We start from the raw sequence: 17,376 nt of genomic DNA on the forward strand, positions 1-17,376 counted from the left end.
CTGCACTACTTGTGTCTGGAAGTTATCATCACTACACTCTAGCAACCTCCTGGATTGCTTGTGGACTGCTCTGTTGTCCTTCCATCAGATATTGGGGTAGTAAAGTCCCTCATAAGGGCAAGGACCTGGGAACATAAGGGTTCTTCTAGTTGTATGAAGAACTTGTTGACAGTGATGCATTGCATTGAGAACTTTGTAGCTATGACAGTGACAATACTCCAGCGTGTCAGGAGAAGATATATGATTCTGTTCATTACACAAAATAAAAGGTGTCATGGCATGGGAGGAAGGAGGACCCTCTCCACTGACAGGATCTGCACAGCATTCCAGGGGAAGATCCATCTGGGATCTGTCCAGTGCTGCACATAGGCAGCATTCCCTCCATCAGAAGGGGTGTGAGATTTATTCAGCAACTATATGTTATTAAAACACATAATTTATTAAGCTGTTTGTTGTCAAGCCTTTCTTATTGAGATCCAGAAAGAACACTGCATCCTCTCTCTCTGTGTCAGCTCAAACACACCCCAAGCTGTGCAGACATGCATGGTCTGTAATCTCCTCCGTTTAATGCATAAAGCTCAGCTAAACTGTCATAGATTACAGTGTAAAAATGAATGCAAAATCTATTTTTGAAAATGAACATAACAAATCCATATTTTTCTGTAAGCTATTGCTCTCTTTTCAAAATATATGAAGAAATATGTTCAAGTGAGAAGGTATGACTGAAATTTGAAACTTCACTGAATACAAAATGCACCCTTGTACGAAGCTGCAGTGGATCCTTCATAGTTTTACAATAGTAGGTAAGAGACATAACTATAGATGCAAAACTGTGTCTACATGCACTTGCAACCCCTCTCCTCCTTATGGTTGTACATAGTAAAAGCTTATTTTGCCCAGTATCCTGACTTAACCAATGAGAAACGTCAAGAAAATTGTATGAAGATAAACAGAATGTAGTGATATTTACCCCATCAGCAGTGAGTTGTGGGTAGGGTCTTACTGAACTGTAAGACAGGTTGTTTGTTTGTTTGTTTGTTTTTTTTTTGTATAAAGTAGTATTAATGAATTTTCTTTAAGTATTTGAAACCGTTTAAAGTTTTGGCATCCACAAGCTCCAAAAGCAAGGAGTTTTACTGCTTAATTTTACTTAATGTGAAGAATCGTTTCATTGTTTCTTGTTCTGAGCTCATTTTATTTACTGTCCTCCACTTCTTTTTGTGCAAGTTGACATAAAGCAATTCTTTTGTAGTCTTTCTACTTGGAATAACTTAGAGTCATCTGTAAATGTTGTTACTTAACTATCTATGCACTTTCTAGTTGGGCAGTAGTTACACTAGGAATATGTCTGCATCTGCCTTTCATGCCAATCATTGTTTTTTCTTATTACATTTGTGTTCATGTTCTTTATTTGTGCCCCAGAATGAAACAGAACTTCATATAATGCAAGGAATAAATTATAACAGTAATGATATTTTTAAGTGTTTCATAGATTTCATCTTATATCAGAAATATTTTAACTCAACCACCACAGATTTCATCCTTAGGATTTGCATTTAATTTTTATTAAAGCTGATTGTTAATAAGTTTATCCTGGTATTGTCAGTATTTAAATAATGCCTAAAGCTTGGATAAGTTTTATTGAATTTAAATAAATGTAAAAAATTTTTCAAATGAGTTAGCTTACATATACCCTAGGCAGAACAGAACTAAAGTAGGATCTAGTGCATAAAAACACTGCTAACATTTTTCTTCCTTAGATTTGTGACAATATTTTTGGGTAATATGTACTGTGTTAGCCATTCTTTTATAATTATGGCACATGTAAACCACGGCATGATATGTAATGTTTTGAGAATATACACAGTATAAAAACACTTCCGGTTTTATTTCACATATGATGGGTTTTTCTAAAAAGACCATTTTTTGTTATTTTTTATTATTATGATCAAATTTAATTAAAGCCTCAGACACTTGAATTTAACAATTCATTGAGAATGTCAGTGTGTGGATTCTTTGTAAAATAAAGTCTACTCCTTGTGCTGGCTGCATCAAAATTCACCTGGAGGTGATGAGTGTACAGGAGGATGATTTTGTCTATTTTAATGGGGTTTATCCCATTAATTAATTAAGCTGATGAAATGATAAATTTCAAAAAGTTGTCAAATGAGAATTGTTAGTCAGTAAGAGTCAGTGTATCCTGCAGTGATCTACTCCCATCCAAATGATATGCAAAAATGTTATTAATCATTTTGAGTCCCTTGTAAAAAATTGCAGGTGAGAATGATACAGAAAAGTGGGACCAAGTCAAATTTGACACAAGTCAAACTTGATTGCATGATGAAATGATTTCACTGAAACAATTTGATAAAAACCCATATATCTGAGAACAGATTTTATGTCAAAATGAAAACGTATGGAATTATTTTTGTCCTGTGTGCAGTAACTGAAAGTCTAGGTGACATAGCTGGTTACCAATGAAAAAAACACTTTCAGGGAGTTGCAGTAAACCCAGAAAGTATAAAGACAAAAATGCTAGCTACAAAAATGTAATCAATGTTACCTCTGTATTTTACTTCAGGAAGCTGCACTGGAGCATGGTTTCTAGTAGCTTTCAGGTTTAGTAACGATCTCTGGTACAAAAGTACAATTTTGGAAAAAAAAGAGTGTGATAACTGTAAAGAAGAACTGTAACATTTTAATTCATTTAAGTGATCTTATACATTTTATTTATTTATTTGTTTGTTTGTTTGTTTATTAAGGTGGCAGTCTCCCTTTCCTGAACCCTGAGCCACAATATCTACAATGTCTTTTAAATATTGTCTTTGTCAGTTTGCCCTTTCTGTGGGTTTGTGAATCTTGCTCTTCTAACCATTAGAAGAACCCTTTGTAGATAACTCTGCCGGGGTGAAGTGATAAGAATTAAGGCTGAAATTTTCTTATTGTTGTAACTTATTGTCATCCATCTTCTTGCTAAGTTCAGTTTCGTGTCCACTGCCTCTAGTGCTCTTGCATACAATTTGTGTAACTTGATTAAAACAAAGTTGGTGCAAAATACTTTAGTGAAACAGTGTCCTATGAATCATCAGATAAAACTTTGTGACTATTTTGAATGGCTACTCATATTACATCTATTCAGCTATTAAATCTAATCCATGCTGACATAGCTAAACGAAAACAGACTAGAAAATCTTCCTAGGTTTACTAAACTTGAATAAAAAGAAATAATGTAAATTCCTGATGGTTTTAATAGTAGTATTTTTCCTTGACTAAGCATTCAGAGAATAATAAAGGAGCAAACAGAAAACAATACCAAAAGTCAGTTCTAAATACTGCTAGGTTGATCAAAAGATATTGTCCATCCTATTTAAAAGCCACAATAGAAAGGATTCCAAATGTTTTTGGCTAGTTGAACTAATGTAGGAGTTATTTCTGTAGTAGTGGACAGCAGGCAAATTTCCTCTGCAGAACCTTTCACTTTTTTTTTTTTTTTTTGCCATCTAGATCTCTAGGGAGTTGAACTTGCTCGTTACTGGCTCACGACCTTCCTTTAAAGACTTGAGGGCCTGTAGTTGACACAACCACAAGTTACCACTGCTTTACAAAACTTTCCCAAGAAAAGTATTAGCCATGCTGACATAAGTATGCCTAAAGAAATGAAACAGCTATGAAATATTACTGTCAGTAAAATGAAACTGAGTAAACTGCCTTTCAGTAACTTTTTGTTGCTCAGTATTGTTGCTCAGTAAATATTGAGAAGCAACTCAGAAGTTAGAAGCAAATGTGTAACGTGAGCGACTGTCATATGTTACTTTATTACATTAATAAAATAACAACTGCTAAAGTTTCATCTATGTATGATATTATTAGCAATTCATCTTAAATAACACAAGTCAGGATCCCACAAATAAGAAGGCATGGCATCTAAACTGAGCTATCTAGTCTGGACTTGTTTTGAACTTTATAGTATCTCACATTTGGCAAAGGTAACAATTTCTAGGAACAGCTTTCTAGGACCTGTGAGGAGGTTATCAAGATGTGTCTGTGCTCTTCACAGTGGTGACCAGCAGGAAGACAAAAGACAGCAGGCATAAACTGAAAAGCTCCAAGGATAAAAATTGCATAACCTCTCTAAACAACCTGCTCCACTGCTTGCCTGTAGAAACTTTTTCACTATGTGGACAGTCGCGCAGTGGAAGAGGTTATCCAGAGATAGTCTCCATCCTTGGAGGTTTTCAAAACTGACTGGGCAAAGCCCAGAGCAATCTGATCTGATCGTGTAGTTGACCTTGCTTTGAACAGGAGATTGGACTAGAGACTTCCTGATGTCTCTTCCCACCTGGATTGTCCTATAATCCCATGAAAGGTAGTAGAAAAACATGAAAAACAATTTCTATCAAAGTAACTTAATTCTTCTCTGAAGAAATTCAATTCCCATCTGAATGCATTCCTGTTCAACCCACTTTAGGCGAATCTGCTTTGGAAGGGGTGTTAGACTAAATGATCTCCGAAGGTCCCTTCCAAACCCCACCATTCTGTGATCTTTTGGCAGCTATGTCTTCTGACAGTCTCTAGTGAGTTGTCTTCAGACTCTTAGGATAAGGACTGCTAGTCACCTCTCAAACTAATAGCGTCAGTTGTCATGTTTCTCATACTTCTACATGTTGACCTATAATTTTTAATCCAAATTATTTTTAGCTTTTTACTTTACTGTTTTCTTTCTGCACCAGCTGGAATACCATCAATAGTATGCAATCCATAAAAACTCAGCTGGTGTGAAGAAAGCCTTGTTGGCCTGATTAATACCTGTAAGTTCACAATACTGATGAAAATGAAGCTGATGTCATGTTTTTGATCAGTAAACCCTTACCGAATTAAATGAACAGTGCCAACAGAGTTTCACATTGTAACATAGAAGTACTACAGTAGATCTAGTTATATGGTAAATGCTTGTAACAACAATAAACTATAGTAGAACTTTGTGAAAGGTGAGATAACCAAAAAAAAGGAACATTGAAATGCTATAACATTGTGTGGGATTTTGAGTTTTACACAGTATAGACAATACCAAATAGGCAAAATATAATATATAGATGTATGAATTTATATTATTTTATTGGGAGAAACATCTCTGCATCTTGGTGTAGAACAGGCTTTCTGAAAATGGTATTATATGCAGCTATGTTCCGTGGATAACAGTATTTCACAGTAGCTATATAATTTCTGTCATTACATACCTATATTTATGTATAATTTACAGGGAACTCTTAGTTTTCAGCTTGCCAAGTCTTGCATTGTGTAACTTCTTACTCTGAACTTCCGTCTTTCATACGTGTACATGTACATGCACACACACGTACACATACACACATGCACAGTAGTCTTACAAGAGCTGTGGACTGAGATTAGAAGTAGATGCTATAGATTTCTTGTGACTGTTTTCCATTAAGTTTTGAATAAAAAATCATATAGAACATTTACTAATCTCCTATAAGTTACTGTCACAATAACTGAAGCTAAATGTAAATTGACAAAATATATTCTATTCTATGATTTGGTTTTAAATGCTGCAATTGATCAAGGGTTAGTTATCTGCAAGTTTCATAGCAATTTCTGAAAACTAGTAAAACCAGTTGTATTTTGTTAGAACTTACTCTCTGTAGCAACATTTCAGATGTAGCACTCCCCATTTTAAAATGTTCTTCATTTTGTATCAATACTTTTATGCGAAAATAAGCAAAACCGCTTCATGGCCCTTTCCGCACAGTTTTACCAGCATATTCACATCTGCTTCACAAATATATTAGCTTCTAAAGAGCACAGTGAAGGAGTAACAAAGAGAAGGCATACATTGATACGTACAATTTTGAAAGATGTGATAATGGATGTTCATGCTTTCTGCAAGATGCAATATTTTTCTTTGCTTCTATCCCTGTAATAACACTTTCAATTTTCTCTAAATGCAGTTATGTCAGTTTAGCAAACAGGAAGTAGAGTAAATCTGTTTACTTACTTATAGGGATAAGAGTTTTAAATTTCAGCCTACCTAGTACAAGAACAAACCTCCTCCATGTAAATTTTGTGTTTTGCCTAATCTGACTGTCTGCTTCAACCTGTTTCTTCTGACTTATGGCTTTTTTCTCTTTTTGTATTTCTGTTAACAGAAAGCTGACCTTGCGGTTGCGCCATTGGCAATTACCTATGTTCGAGAGAAGGTCATCGACTTTTCCAAGCCCTTTATGACTCTTGGAATAAGTATTTTGTACCGCAAGCCCAATGGTACAAACCCGGGCGTCTTCTCCTTCCTGAATCCTCTCTCCCCTGATATCTGGATGTATATTCTGCTGGCTTACTTGGGTGTCAGTTGTGTGCTCTTTGTCATAGCCAGGTAACATGTCAACTTTTGTGATTTTTTTGGCAATTGTTATCATCTTTTTTTTTACTAATAATTGTCAAAAGTCACAAAAATTTTCTTACTTTTATATTTTAACTTCATGATGTACAGAAGAATAATTAATGAGGAGGGTTCTCACTATTAATTTTCTCCACTGCCATACTAAGCCTCCAGTTTGTTATGTCACTAAGTCTTGAGTATGCTAGCTAGATTTATCCTTTTATTTACCAATTTAGAGACACTAGAAAGTTTATGAAATGTCTTTTCCCAATTGTGCTGTGTTTAGAAAGACAGGGTTGACATATTTTATTTTGTTAGTATGACTTCATTTGATGCTATGGTGCTTAATCTCAAATGGAGTACTTAGCTGCCCATGTTAATCTTAGATGTCCAAATTGGGACTCTACAGGTTACAAAACAAGTTACTTTATGTAGATTAGTATCTTAGAAGTAGGATAACAATTTTTAGTTTTTAATTGTGTGCTAGGTAAAACACTTGAGAGAACTTCATATAATTTAAAGTCCTGCATTGGAATGTATTTAGAAGCATGTTTAGTTGAGCTTTGGAGTTAAGGAACTCTATAACAATTGTTACATTATAAATTGATTTCATACATAGGGCTCACTTTTTTTATCTGTTTTCTTCAACACAGATAAGCAGGAAAATGTCTTCTGTCAAAAAATCCCATTATATTTACCTTTTCTTTGTTAAGTAATTAGGACTGACTCCAGCTGCTCACAGAACTAGTGTCTTACATGTTGTAACTTTGACTTTTGCTGTGACAGCAAAAAAAAAAATTCAGAACAGTAAATCAGCAATTCCCAGGGTATAAACATAGTCTCTTTTGCAGATTCCTCATAGTAGTAATTTTTAAATATTTTTTTTAATCAAATACATATAAATTATATTGGCATTTATCCCTTTAATATTTTGGTTTTTAGAAGCATATGTTTGAGTTGATAATGCAATCTCAATTCAGCCCCAAGATTTTTATAATTTCATTCTGTGGTACACAACAGAACCTTCATATTTTTCTTTTTCTAGTGTGCTGTAGTTGATATCAGGGTTCTCCATCTTTCTTTTATACTATCCACTTCATTTTGGAGAAGCTGTATCATTCATCTATGAAAGGGAGAGGTAATATTTTTAGAAACGGGTTTAAAAGTAATTTAGCAAGATCACCTGTACATAAAGTACACGAGGTATTGAAGTAATATAGATAACACTGAAACATACTCTGTAATGAGTAACTTCACTTGTGCGCCTTCTTTAAAAGTCTGCTTTAAAGAGCCAGACTTATGTTGAAAGTTTCTTGAAAGAACAGTAGATTTTAGACTATATAACCAGAGAGTAAACTCATTACTGAGGTATTCCTGTGATATAGGTACTTCTGAAAGTACAGTTGAGCATAAATCACAAATGTTATCTTGTGAAACACCTCATCTAAAATATTTATGTTTACGTCCAAAAATTTTAACCCTATTGTTATCACTGAAGGACATTTTCAGCATGATTCGTAGTGCTTTTGACAGGCAGCTCCCAGTAATGTTAGTAGTTGTATGGCTGATTCTTATGCTTTGAAAATGTGTCTTGTCTTATTTTGTAGGAAAGATACGTTTTCTTGAAGCCTTTTTTAAATTAAGCTATTCAGTCACTTGATCTCACTAACAGAACTGGAAAGAATGTTTATTTTTAAACAGAAGCACCACATATTAGACCAGTATTGCTGAACTTTTTTCTCTTGTCTGTCTTTGTGACCAGCACCATAAATTCCCTATTGTCTTCATAGTTAGGCAACATGAAATACATTTTATACTGAGCAGAGGAGTTTGGTCTTTTGTAGAGTTGTACAAAACACCTTTATTGTGGCTAAGTTTATATCAGCCTTCAGTTCTAGAGATTTTTGATACCTCTTAACTTGTACAATCAAATACTGATAACACTTAGAAATAAAAGATTTAGGATTATGTAAGAAAATCTACAGAATTTATTCATGATGCAGAATGACTTAATAGTATGTGATAGCATTTTCTAACACTATACTTCATATAGGGAAACAGGTCTAAGTTAAAAATGTAATCTCCCGCTGAATAACAAAGAGATAAAAGAATATTATTCAAAAGTAAAAGAGACTTTTGCTAATATAATTCACAAAATGTAACTGTCATGTAAAGGGACAAACTTCTAACTTAAATATGGCAGTGAAGAGGACTTTGCAGCATAGTGCTGCCTATGTATTTTCAGTACAGTTTAGAAGTTAGGTATTGCACAGCTGATGATGTATTTTTCAGTCCTGGTGTCGTGAAACTGTTGGACCGTATGCCACTAAATTAATAGGTTCCACCTAGAGTGTCTTATTAAGAAGATGTCTATTTCACAACAATCCTTCCATAATGAATGTTTAACTACTAGTGTTTCATAATAGTTATTATGTGTTTCATAATAAGGTGTATCTATGTTTGGAGCAGTACTTAGCATGTCTTTTATGATATGGTGTTTCATAATTACAGCTCATCAGAATACTCAGTGAAGAATATTTATTTTTAGATTTAAACCTCCCATTTTTGTGTCAAATGTTTCGTGATTTTATTGTTTTACTGTGTCTTCCAAACAGTGTTGGAATGTAAGATCTCAGTACATTGAAAATGGAAAGTACAGTTCTGTTGTGGTACTTGGATTTCACCCATTAATAAGTGGTGTGGTCCTATTTAAGGAAAGAGGAAGAAATTAGTAAAAGGTTCAAGAGTCTTTAAGACTAAATTGCTGAAAAGACTGTTATAGAGTAACATACGGGGCATAAATGGGGAAAAAATGTAATATAGATCTTTATTAGTCTTTTCCTTTATTTGAAAGAGCATTGGATTTTCCTTCCCATTTGAGAGCCAGATATAAAGAGCTAGAATCTTTGCATACTCAACAAGACAAAAAGCTAGGAGAGAGATTTATTCGTTAGCTGGAGGGCTTTTCTATGTAATTTTCCTCTTGTAGTCCGCCCCCCCCCCCAAAACGATGAGTCATCTATTTATGTAGACATTACAGATTTTGCATTGTGAATGTACATAAGTGTTGCACACAGTGTTTTCTTTAATTATTATTTTTTGTGTGGAATTCTAACAGACTGTGTTTTCTCCATATATATGAAAACATCTTAAGCTTGCTTGTTGTGATTGTTGAATCTAAGTAGTTAAGGTGGTTAGTCTCTGAAAGTGCCTTTCTTTGTCCTACAGGCTGATGACTGACAGATAAACTCAGTCTGCTTGACACTAAGCCTATTACTCTTCTGTGAACTGAGAAAGTCATATAGCTTTTTTTTTTCTCTCTTGTGGCAACCATAATAGATCAGTTTCTGATGCTAGCTAGCAATGTCTTTGTGTCACTGCTAGCAGTGTCTTATGTCATCTGATGTCTTGTTGCATTCCAATTCCAATATCTTCCCTTTTTTACCTCTGCCTTTACTTGTTGGTGTTTTTGTTTGTTTTTTTTTTTCACTTAGAATCACAGTTAAATTCACAGTTTACATGTGATTGAAGGAAAACAAAAACTGGAGTAAAATGCATCAAATCCTTTTTGGTGTTCTGTCAAGTACATAACATTTTCTGATCTGTATAATGAAAAATCCTGATTAGCGGAATTTCTTTTCACTTCTGTCTGTTAGCGCAAACCATTGTTTCATTTTTAAGAAACACTCTATTTCTTACAGTGTTGTATGCCAACTTCGTAGACACATATTGTCCCTTCACTTTCATTAGTCTGTGTATATGAAACAGCTGTTTCTGGTTTTTGGTCTCTGCAAAATGTGATGTGTTGGTAACTGGAGGATACTTTGCATTCTGCATAGGCAATATGAAGAAAATCTCTTTCATAATATTAAAAATGCCAAATATATTTGATTTACATAGGTCTTCCAATTAAGGAATTTAAAAATTAACCTTCATCTGGCTTTCCTCATGATTGTATTATAATTTTCTCTTATGTATGATTTTAAACATCCATGTCTTCATGAATCTTTTCTGGAAAAAAAAATATGGAGGCTAAACCCCTTAAATGTTGTTATCCAATAATTTTCCACCCAATTTACTGGATTTCAAGTTATTCCCTGAACATTGAAGTATTTCTCTGTGTAGTAAGGTCTGTTTGCTGTCAATATGTCTGTCTATCATAAAGCAGTTTACTCTTGAGTGATTTATCTTCATAAAAGGGAGAGATATACCTTCCTTAGGATGATGCTTCACCTTTACCGATCAGCTGTGAAGCAGATGAAGTACCCTGGACAAAATGGTCCACTAATGAGCTCTTACGCTACTTATACTGAGCTGTCTGGAGTCTCAGTGAATATTGTGTAAATATACATAAAACTGTGCTCACTGCCCTAATTGCTGATATTGAGCCATGGATTATCATTTTAAAAGGCTTGATTCACCTTTTCTTGTACCACATTCTCTGTGTTAGGACTTCCTGCTTTTTCATCCCTTCAGCAGAATTATGCTATCCTTCTTCTCCTAAGTCAAGCCCTTGTGCTGGTTTCAGCTGTCAAAGCATTTAGTATCAACTATTTTTCCATTTCCTTGTAAGCAGTGATAAAAGCACGATGAACATTGCCTCATCACCAAATTATATTTTTCTCTTACCAGCTGGAAGAAAACATAATAAAAGAAGACAAGAGTTTTAAAAATGTCTCCACACATTTATCTTAATCTTTTCTTTGTGAAGAAGCTTAGGAATAGCCTGCTGGTTCAGACTTGAACAGACGCCTGAGCATTATCTCTCTCTGGAGTGCATGCATATCCTTTTACATCTCATCAGTCTTCATTTTTATTTCATATTTCTTGATCAGCTGATTTCTGTCCTTGAGCTTGTCTGATTGATTTTCAAACTACTCCTTGAAAACTATCATGACGGAAAGGAATTAATGGCAGAATGAGAGGGAACTACTTACAGTTACTATGGAGCTCTGGTTACTAAATTGCTATGTTGATATTTATTCAAGTAGGAAGTTAGCATGCTTGCCCTTTATTCTTAACAAGCATTCTTCCCACGAGAATTTTATCTCCTGAGGCCTCTCTAGAGAACTACAGCATATGTTATGAGGTGTTTTCAGGAATGGATTCATCATGCAATAGGGCAATCCAGATGGCAACCCTGAAGTCTGCTTCTCTCACTGTCTTACAGTTTTAAGATAGTTTTGCCTCAGTTGTAAATGCAAGTGAGGATATTGTAACTTGACTATAAGATACTGTGTAAATAGACAAGGATAAAAACGTGTCAAAAATTACACACTTTCTAAAACTGTTCCATAACAATTATTTCAAAGTCAGAGATTTTTTATTTCTGTTAAAACATGTTGCAGCTTATGGTCCTTAGTTGATCACTTCCAGAAAATTTAGTGTAGTCTGCTTCTTTTCATATAATTTTTCAAGCTGAAAAGCAAGTCCTTGTTAATGCTAGAGATCATCTTTACTGTGAACAGAACACAACTGGGCCAGACTCTAGAAAACTGTGGGTTTTTTGTCAAGTGGACCAGGGAGACTGCATGACAAGAATTTTTCTCTCTATTGAATGTCACAGCAGTCACTGGAAATGTTGTAATCAAGATTTTCACATGCTATTTCAAATATGCTCAGATATTTCTGAGTATCACTTTTCACAGAATGTGGATGACAGCTTTAAATTGTTTAAGCAGAAGGGGAGTTTACTGTGTTGTATGCCATTAATATTTCCATAAATCTGTATAATCTGTGATAGTATTTAAGTTTAATTTTCTCTGGTCAGAACACAGATCTTACGTTCCGTCTTTTTTCTATCTCAAAAATGCAAATCATACTGGAATTATAATGCTTTCTTATGGTGTCATCTAAGTTGTGTAATTATTTTGAGAAGTTGTGACACAGATTGCAATCAGTACTATGAAGTCTAAATGTTGTGTATGAGGATATATGGCTAAAAGAAAGACAGATATAGCAATGAGTTAAACAATCTCTCACTTTGCATCTTGACACTCAGAAAGACGCTTTGATCGCTCTGACCTCCTCCACAAGAGATTTGACTGGGTTCAGTGTCAGTTTATAGAATTTCTAGTATATAAATAAACAACTCAGGACTCCTCATCCTAACCCCTCAGGATTCTCTTGAATCAGTTCTGAATGCTCTCAATCTCCTTCAGCTGTTGAAGGAGAGACAAGAATATCAAGAGCTCTCCCAGTTGACATACAAGCACAGCATCTACATAATAGCCTCTATTAGAATACTGTAAGAGACTATAATAGGAGAAAATGTCTTATATTTTACTCTTTTTAACATAAATAACCTATTGAGATTTTAGGGGGAAAAAACAGTACTCTAAAGCCTTGCTATATTGGTGGTAGATCAGTCTGACATCCCGTATACTACTTACCATGCATCAAACATAAGAAGACACTACTGCCAGCAAAACTGAAATGTTTTAACTGAGGATGGCTGAAGAACTCAGAATTTGCCTGCCTTAGCACTCCAACAGAAGATATAGTACCCCCTCATTAGCTAAATCTCCGTATGCACTTTGAAGAAGAAAAATATGTACGTTTCAACACATCCGGTAAATTCTGGATTCTTCTGTCAAGAAATTCATTTTTTTGTGTGCATGGAAGTCTAGTCAAACTTTGCCTTCTGCAGAGTTAAGATGTGTGTGGGGCCTGCTTAGGAAACAAAGCAGTAGGTCTAGTGACTTCTGCCATAAGGAAAACACCTCGTAATATGGACCTGTTTGTAGCACTTGCTTCATCAGTACATTTTGTTAATTCTTGTTACTTTGTAGATTAACCCAATCAGAAAATTACCTTTCTTTTTGTGTTTTTTTTTTTTTTTTTTTTTTTAAAGAAGAATACAGTAGTATCTTTAGGCTGTGTAAAATTGAAGATGGCCTAAAAACTCTCTTTCCATCCTTTCTGTTAATTTTTTTCTCATTATTCTAAAAGCTATCATCACAAGGTTCTTCAATTCATCACTAATCATCCAAGAGTCTAGGTATTTTGAATACCCAAATTGAATCATAGCTCTGTTCATCCTTAAAGAATTTGGTATCTCTTAGTACCAGTCTCTTGATTCTCATTTACTTAAGCACCTGCGTCCAAAGACAGGAATTGTAGATAGCTATAGATAGATCATTATCTTCTATTAGCTGGACAGATCATTCTGTCTGTACTCCTTTTGACTTTACTTTTTAAGCCTTGTTACATATATGTGTTATATATTTATAAACATATATTTCCTCACCATTTTGATGGAACATTGTAACAAAATCCCTTATAGAGTCTGAGGGGTATTTATGGAAAGTTGTATCAAAATTCGTATTGAGCTATTTTTTGTACCATGATTTCTCTTGTTTTCAGTTTCTCATTTACATGTTACACTGAATGTTTCACTGCCCAAATATGTCAGGATCTTATATATCCTTTTGAATCTTAACAGTACCTTGTATCTTGGGATCCAAAGGCTGTTTGCTAAAGCAAATCCTCTCAGAGAGGATTCAGCTGAATAAACCATCTTTACTAGTAAAATCCCCTAAGTTTTCATTGGTGAATGGCTCCTGAAATAATGTCTTTACTCTCTGGCCTTCTTCCATTTTGAATTTTCACTGGCTAGAATTGTTCTGTTTGATTCATTCTGTTTCACACAGTTCATTGCTAGACATCTGCCTGAATGCCATTCACTGTTTATCTAAATCAATATTTCAAACCGCCTGCGACAGTTTAATAATTGCATTTGCATTCCCTTCATCTCTAGAAAAAGCTGGGAGATGCTGGACTGTATTATGCCATGTATATTGTCATTTGTTTTCACACACATTTAATCCTAGCTCATATATTCATATTTGAGTTTACATGCCCCATTTTCTGTGATTTTTTTTTGCACACTATATGGCCAAGTAAAAAATATTATAAATGTACATACTACAGAATTTGCTTTTGAAAGTATCTCAGCAGTCAAAAATGTGACATTTCTGATAAGAAATTTGCATTTGTCTTTATCTATTTGGGTTTAACTATAAGCAAGGTAGATCTCATCTACCTCATTTCGTGTCTTCAAATGCCTTGGGTAAAGAGCTTCCATAGGTGTGTCAATATCTGAAGACTGTTTTGTCATGAGTTCTATAACATCACACAAAATAGTGTTTCATATCTACCGTGGACAGTGATTTGTTAGTCTATATGTACTGTGTTACCACCTATTAGCAAGTAATCGCATAGTCCTTGCTAAGAAAAGTAAAAAACAGTCTGAGGAATAAATTAATTTAGTTTTGAAATATATTCACACTGTGGCAACAGATGCAGTGGTTCACCCTTATTTTTAACAGCCCATGCACATATAGTACATGAGAAGAATATTGGATTGTTTGTATGAAGCAGTTTGCTTGAAAAAAGTTGAGAGTTTCCAGAAAAAGAGCTGAACATTCTTTTCTGATATTGGATCATTTAATTCCTTTTTGTCAAAACATTTTTTTCCCCAATATGTGACAAAAAAAGAAAAGAAGATGCAAGTCTAGAGTTGGCACTTTGTCTATTTATTTATCAAATCATAGCACTGAGTAATGTTGAACGTGCCTAAAGAGAAGGGTTCCTCTACAGATGAACCTGAGTGTTTTCAAGCTAAAATGATGCATTCAAGAAAGACCAGTGTCTCCTATGTTTTTGGAGGTAGGGGAGGCTTATTTGCTTTATTTTGGGTTTCGGGTTTTTTTTTTTTGGTGTGTGTGTTTTACTCTGGCATGCTTAATATTAGTGGGGAGAAAGAAATTGTAGCTCTCACCATAATGCACAGCAGCAGTTTTCTCGTGAGATGTGCAAAACCATGTAGTCCTCCAACCTAAAAAACAAAACACAGGAATCTAGTGGAATGGAAATAGAGTCAATAAGAATCCGAGAAGGTGCCACAGTGCTTTCAAAAGATTTTGCTAATAATTGGATACAAGTGATAATTTGAAAGGGTGCAAGTTGACTGATTGACTCCTTTTCCATTAGCACCAGTGACTGAATTTACAGATTGCCTGATATATCAGAAGATGAATTCAACCAGCAGCTGAGCTGATGGGTTTTTTCCCCCAAAATCCAACCAGAAAAGCTGATGTAGGAGACATTTTATTTATTGAAGTCATTTCACACATGCATCCTGCTTGGAACACGTTGACTTAACAGTGAAAGGTTTCCTCAAGAAAAATGTTAGGGGTTATAGGATCAAAACCAGAATGGTATCAGTCATGATTTCTATTTACCCTGCTTCTGAAGGCCCAGAAATAGATAACAATATTGAGCAAAAATGGATGTAAGTATTGAAAGGCAGTTTTTGTGCTAAATGAAACATATAAAAATGAGCACTATATGTTTGCTAAGTATGTGGATCCATATGCAAACAATTTCTTTATGTCATCTAAATGAAGAAGGAGACATAAACCACTGGAAGCAAAGCCAATATGATATGATGGTTATTAACCTTATAGAAAATCCTACTTACAGATGTTCGGAGAAAGAGCAGGTTCTGTAGTACAGTATTTCAGAGTTCTCCTTTGAATTCTTTGGTTTCAGGATTACTTGAAGGATAGGGAAACCTGGGTAATTAAAGGATTTTATGGATTTTACTCTTTTATTCTCTAAAACAGACCTTGTATTGTTGATTAATGTTAATAATACAGTTACAAATATCTAAAAGTAGTCTAAGATTATAACTAAATGGTAAAATGTCCAATTATTTGGAGTGGTATAAAAAGTCTCTTAGAATATAAGTGGTTTTGGTTTTGGTTTTGATTTTAAATTAAGTATTAGTTTCTGACTTCAGAACTGGAAATAATTTAGTTTCTGCAAATTTAACTAAAACTAGTTTTCCTAAATTCTTCTGACTCTCAATCATCATTATCCATTTTATTCTGAAAATATGTAAATAGAGCTAAATTGGAGGAAAAAACAAAACAGAAAAAGAAAACCTAAAACCAAAGTAAACTTCTCAGAACCTTACCTCTTGGAAAGATAGAGCATTTCTTTCTTGGAGGTAAAAATAACTAGTTTTGGGTTGTAGTTAAATATTATACTTCAAAACAGAAACATACCTTTAAAAGAAATAAGGGAATAAATAGGGAATATTTCTTGACTTTAAATGTTATTAAATATCTTGAGAAAAGTAAGATCATTCCCTACAAGTTCTTGTAGGCAGAAGTATGAGAATTATTTCTCTCCTGCTTATCTTTCTGACTTAGCTGTTAGCCAGAAGTTTACCTGCAAGCCTCCTGTCTCTAACTCACAGAGTAGGAGTCATTTAAGACACAACAGGGCTTGACCAGAAATCAGCCTAAAAAAAGAAGAATTATTGTCTTTGATGCTGAAACTAAATCAGTAGTGTGTTCTCCAAGTATTTCTGTTTTATCTATGGAAATCACCCTTTGTTAATTCTAATGATGGTGAAACTGCTTTAGTGCAAATGTAATAATGTATTTTCAGACTTAAGAGCAAAGATGAGCACCTTTTTGGTTTTATTATAGTATTATCAGAAGTTTTGTCTTTAGCAATTATGTTACTTTTCTTACAGGGAAATGATTATACAATATTGAAAATTTTCAGCATCATAGTTAAAAATCCCACATCAGTGAAGGGATATAATTGATTTTATTAGAAAATAATGTATCAACACATTCATCATTAATCATTCTTAGAACATGTCAGAGAGGAGTTTAAATATAAGTAATTTTTATTAAACAGGCCTGTTATGGCACTTTGCTCTTATTATACTGTTTCGTTTTGTTTTGGTTTGTTTTGGTTTGGTTTTGTGTGGCCATTAGATGTGTGTGGCACCCGCACTTGCCAATTAAGACTTGCCTAAAGACTTTACAAAAGATAGCCTCTAGCTGTTAGAACAATGAAGACTATGTTACTTCAGTTTGGTGGGATCATTCATATAATTTCACCAAACTAAAGATAGAAAACCACCTAGAACTACTGCTTCTTTCCATTTCAGTTTCCTT

General features: G+C 34.3%; 1 protein-coding gene across 1 annotated transcript in view; it reads left to right on the forward strand.

Annotated features, from left to right (window-relative positions):
- Window positions 1-17,376, forward strand: part of GRIK2 (glutamate receptor, ionotropic, kainate 2) — a gene marked incomplete at its 5' end in the record, with an annotated part of 284,674 nt that overhangs the window by 133,534 nt on the left and 133,764 nt on the right. Inside the window, one exon of the mRNA XM_009893855.1 lies at window positions 6,165-6,388. Within this exon, the coding sequence (XP_009892157.1) occupies window positions 6,165-6,388 (224 nt within the window). The remainder of the gene's footprint in view (window positions 1-6,164; window positions 6,389-17,376) is intronic.

Source organism: Charadrius vociferus, unplaced genomic scaffold (genome assembly GCF_000708025.1).
Source record: "Charadrius vociferus isolate BGI_N301 unplaced genomic scaffold, ASM70802v2 scaffold129, whole genome shotgun sequence".
Classification (NCBI taxonomy): domain Eukaryota; kingdom Metazoa; phylum Chordata; class Aves; order Charadriiformes; family Charadriidae; genus Charadrius; species Charadrius vociferus.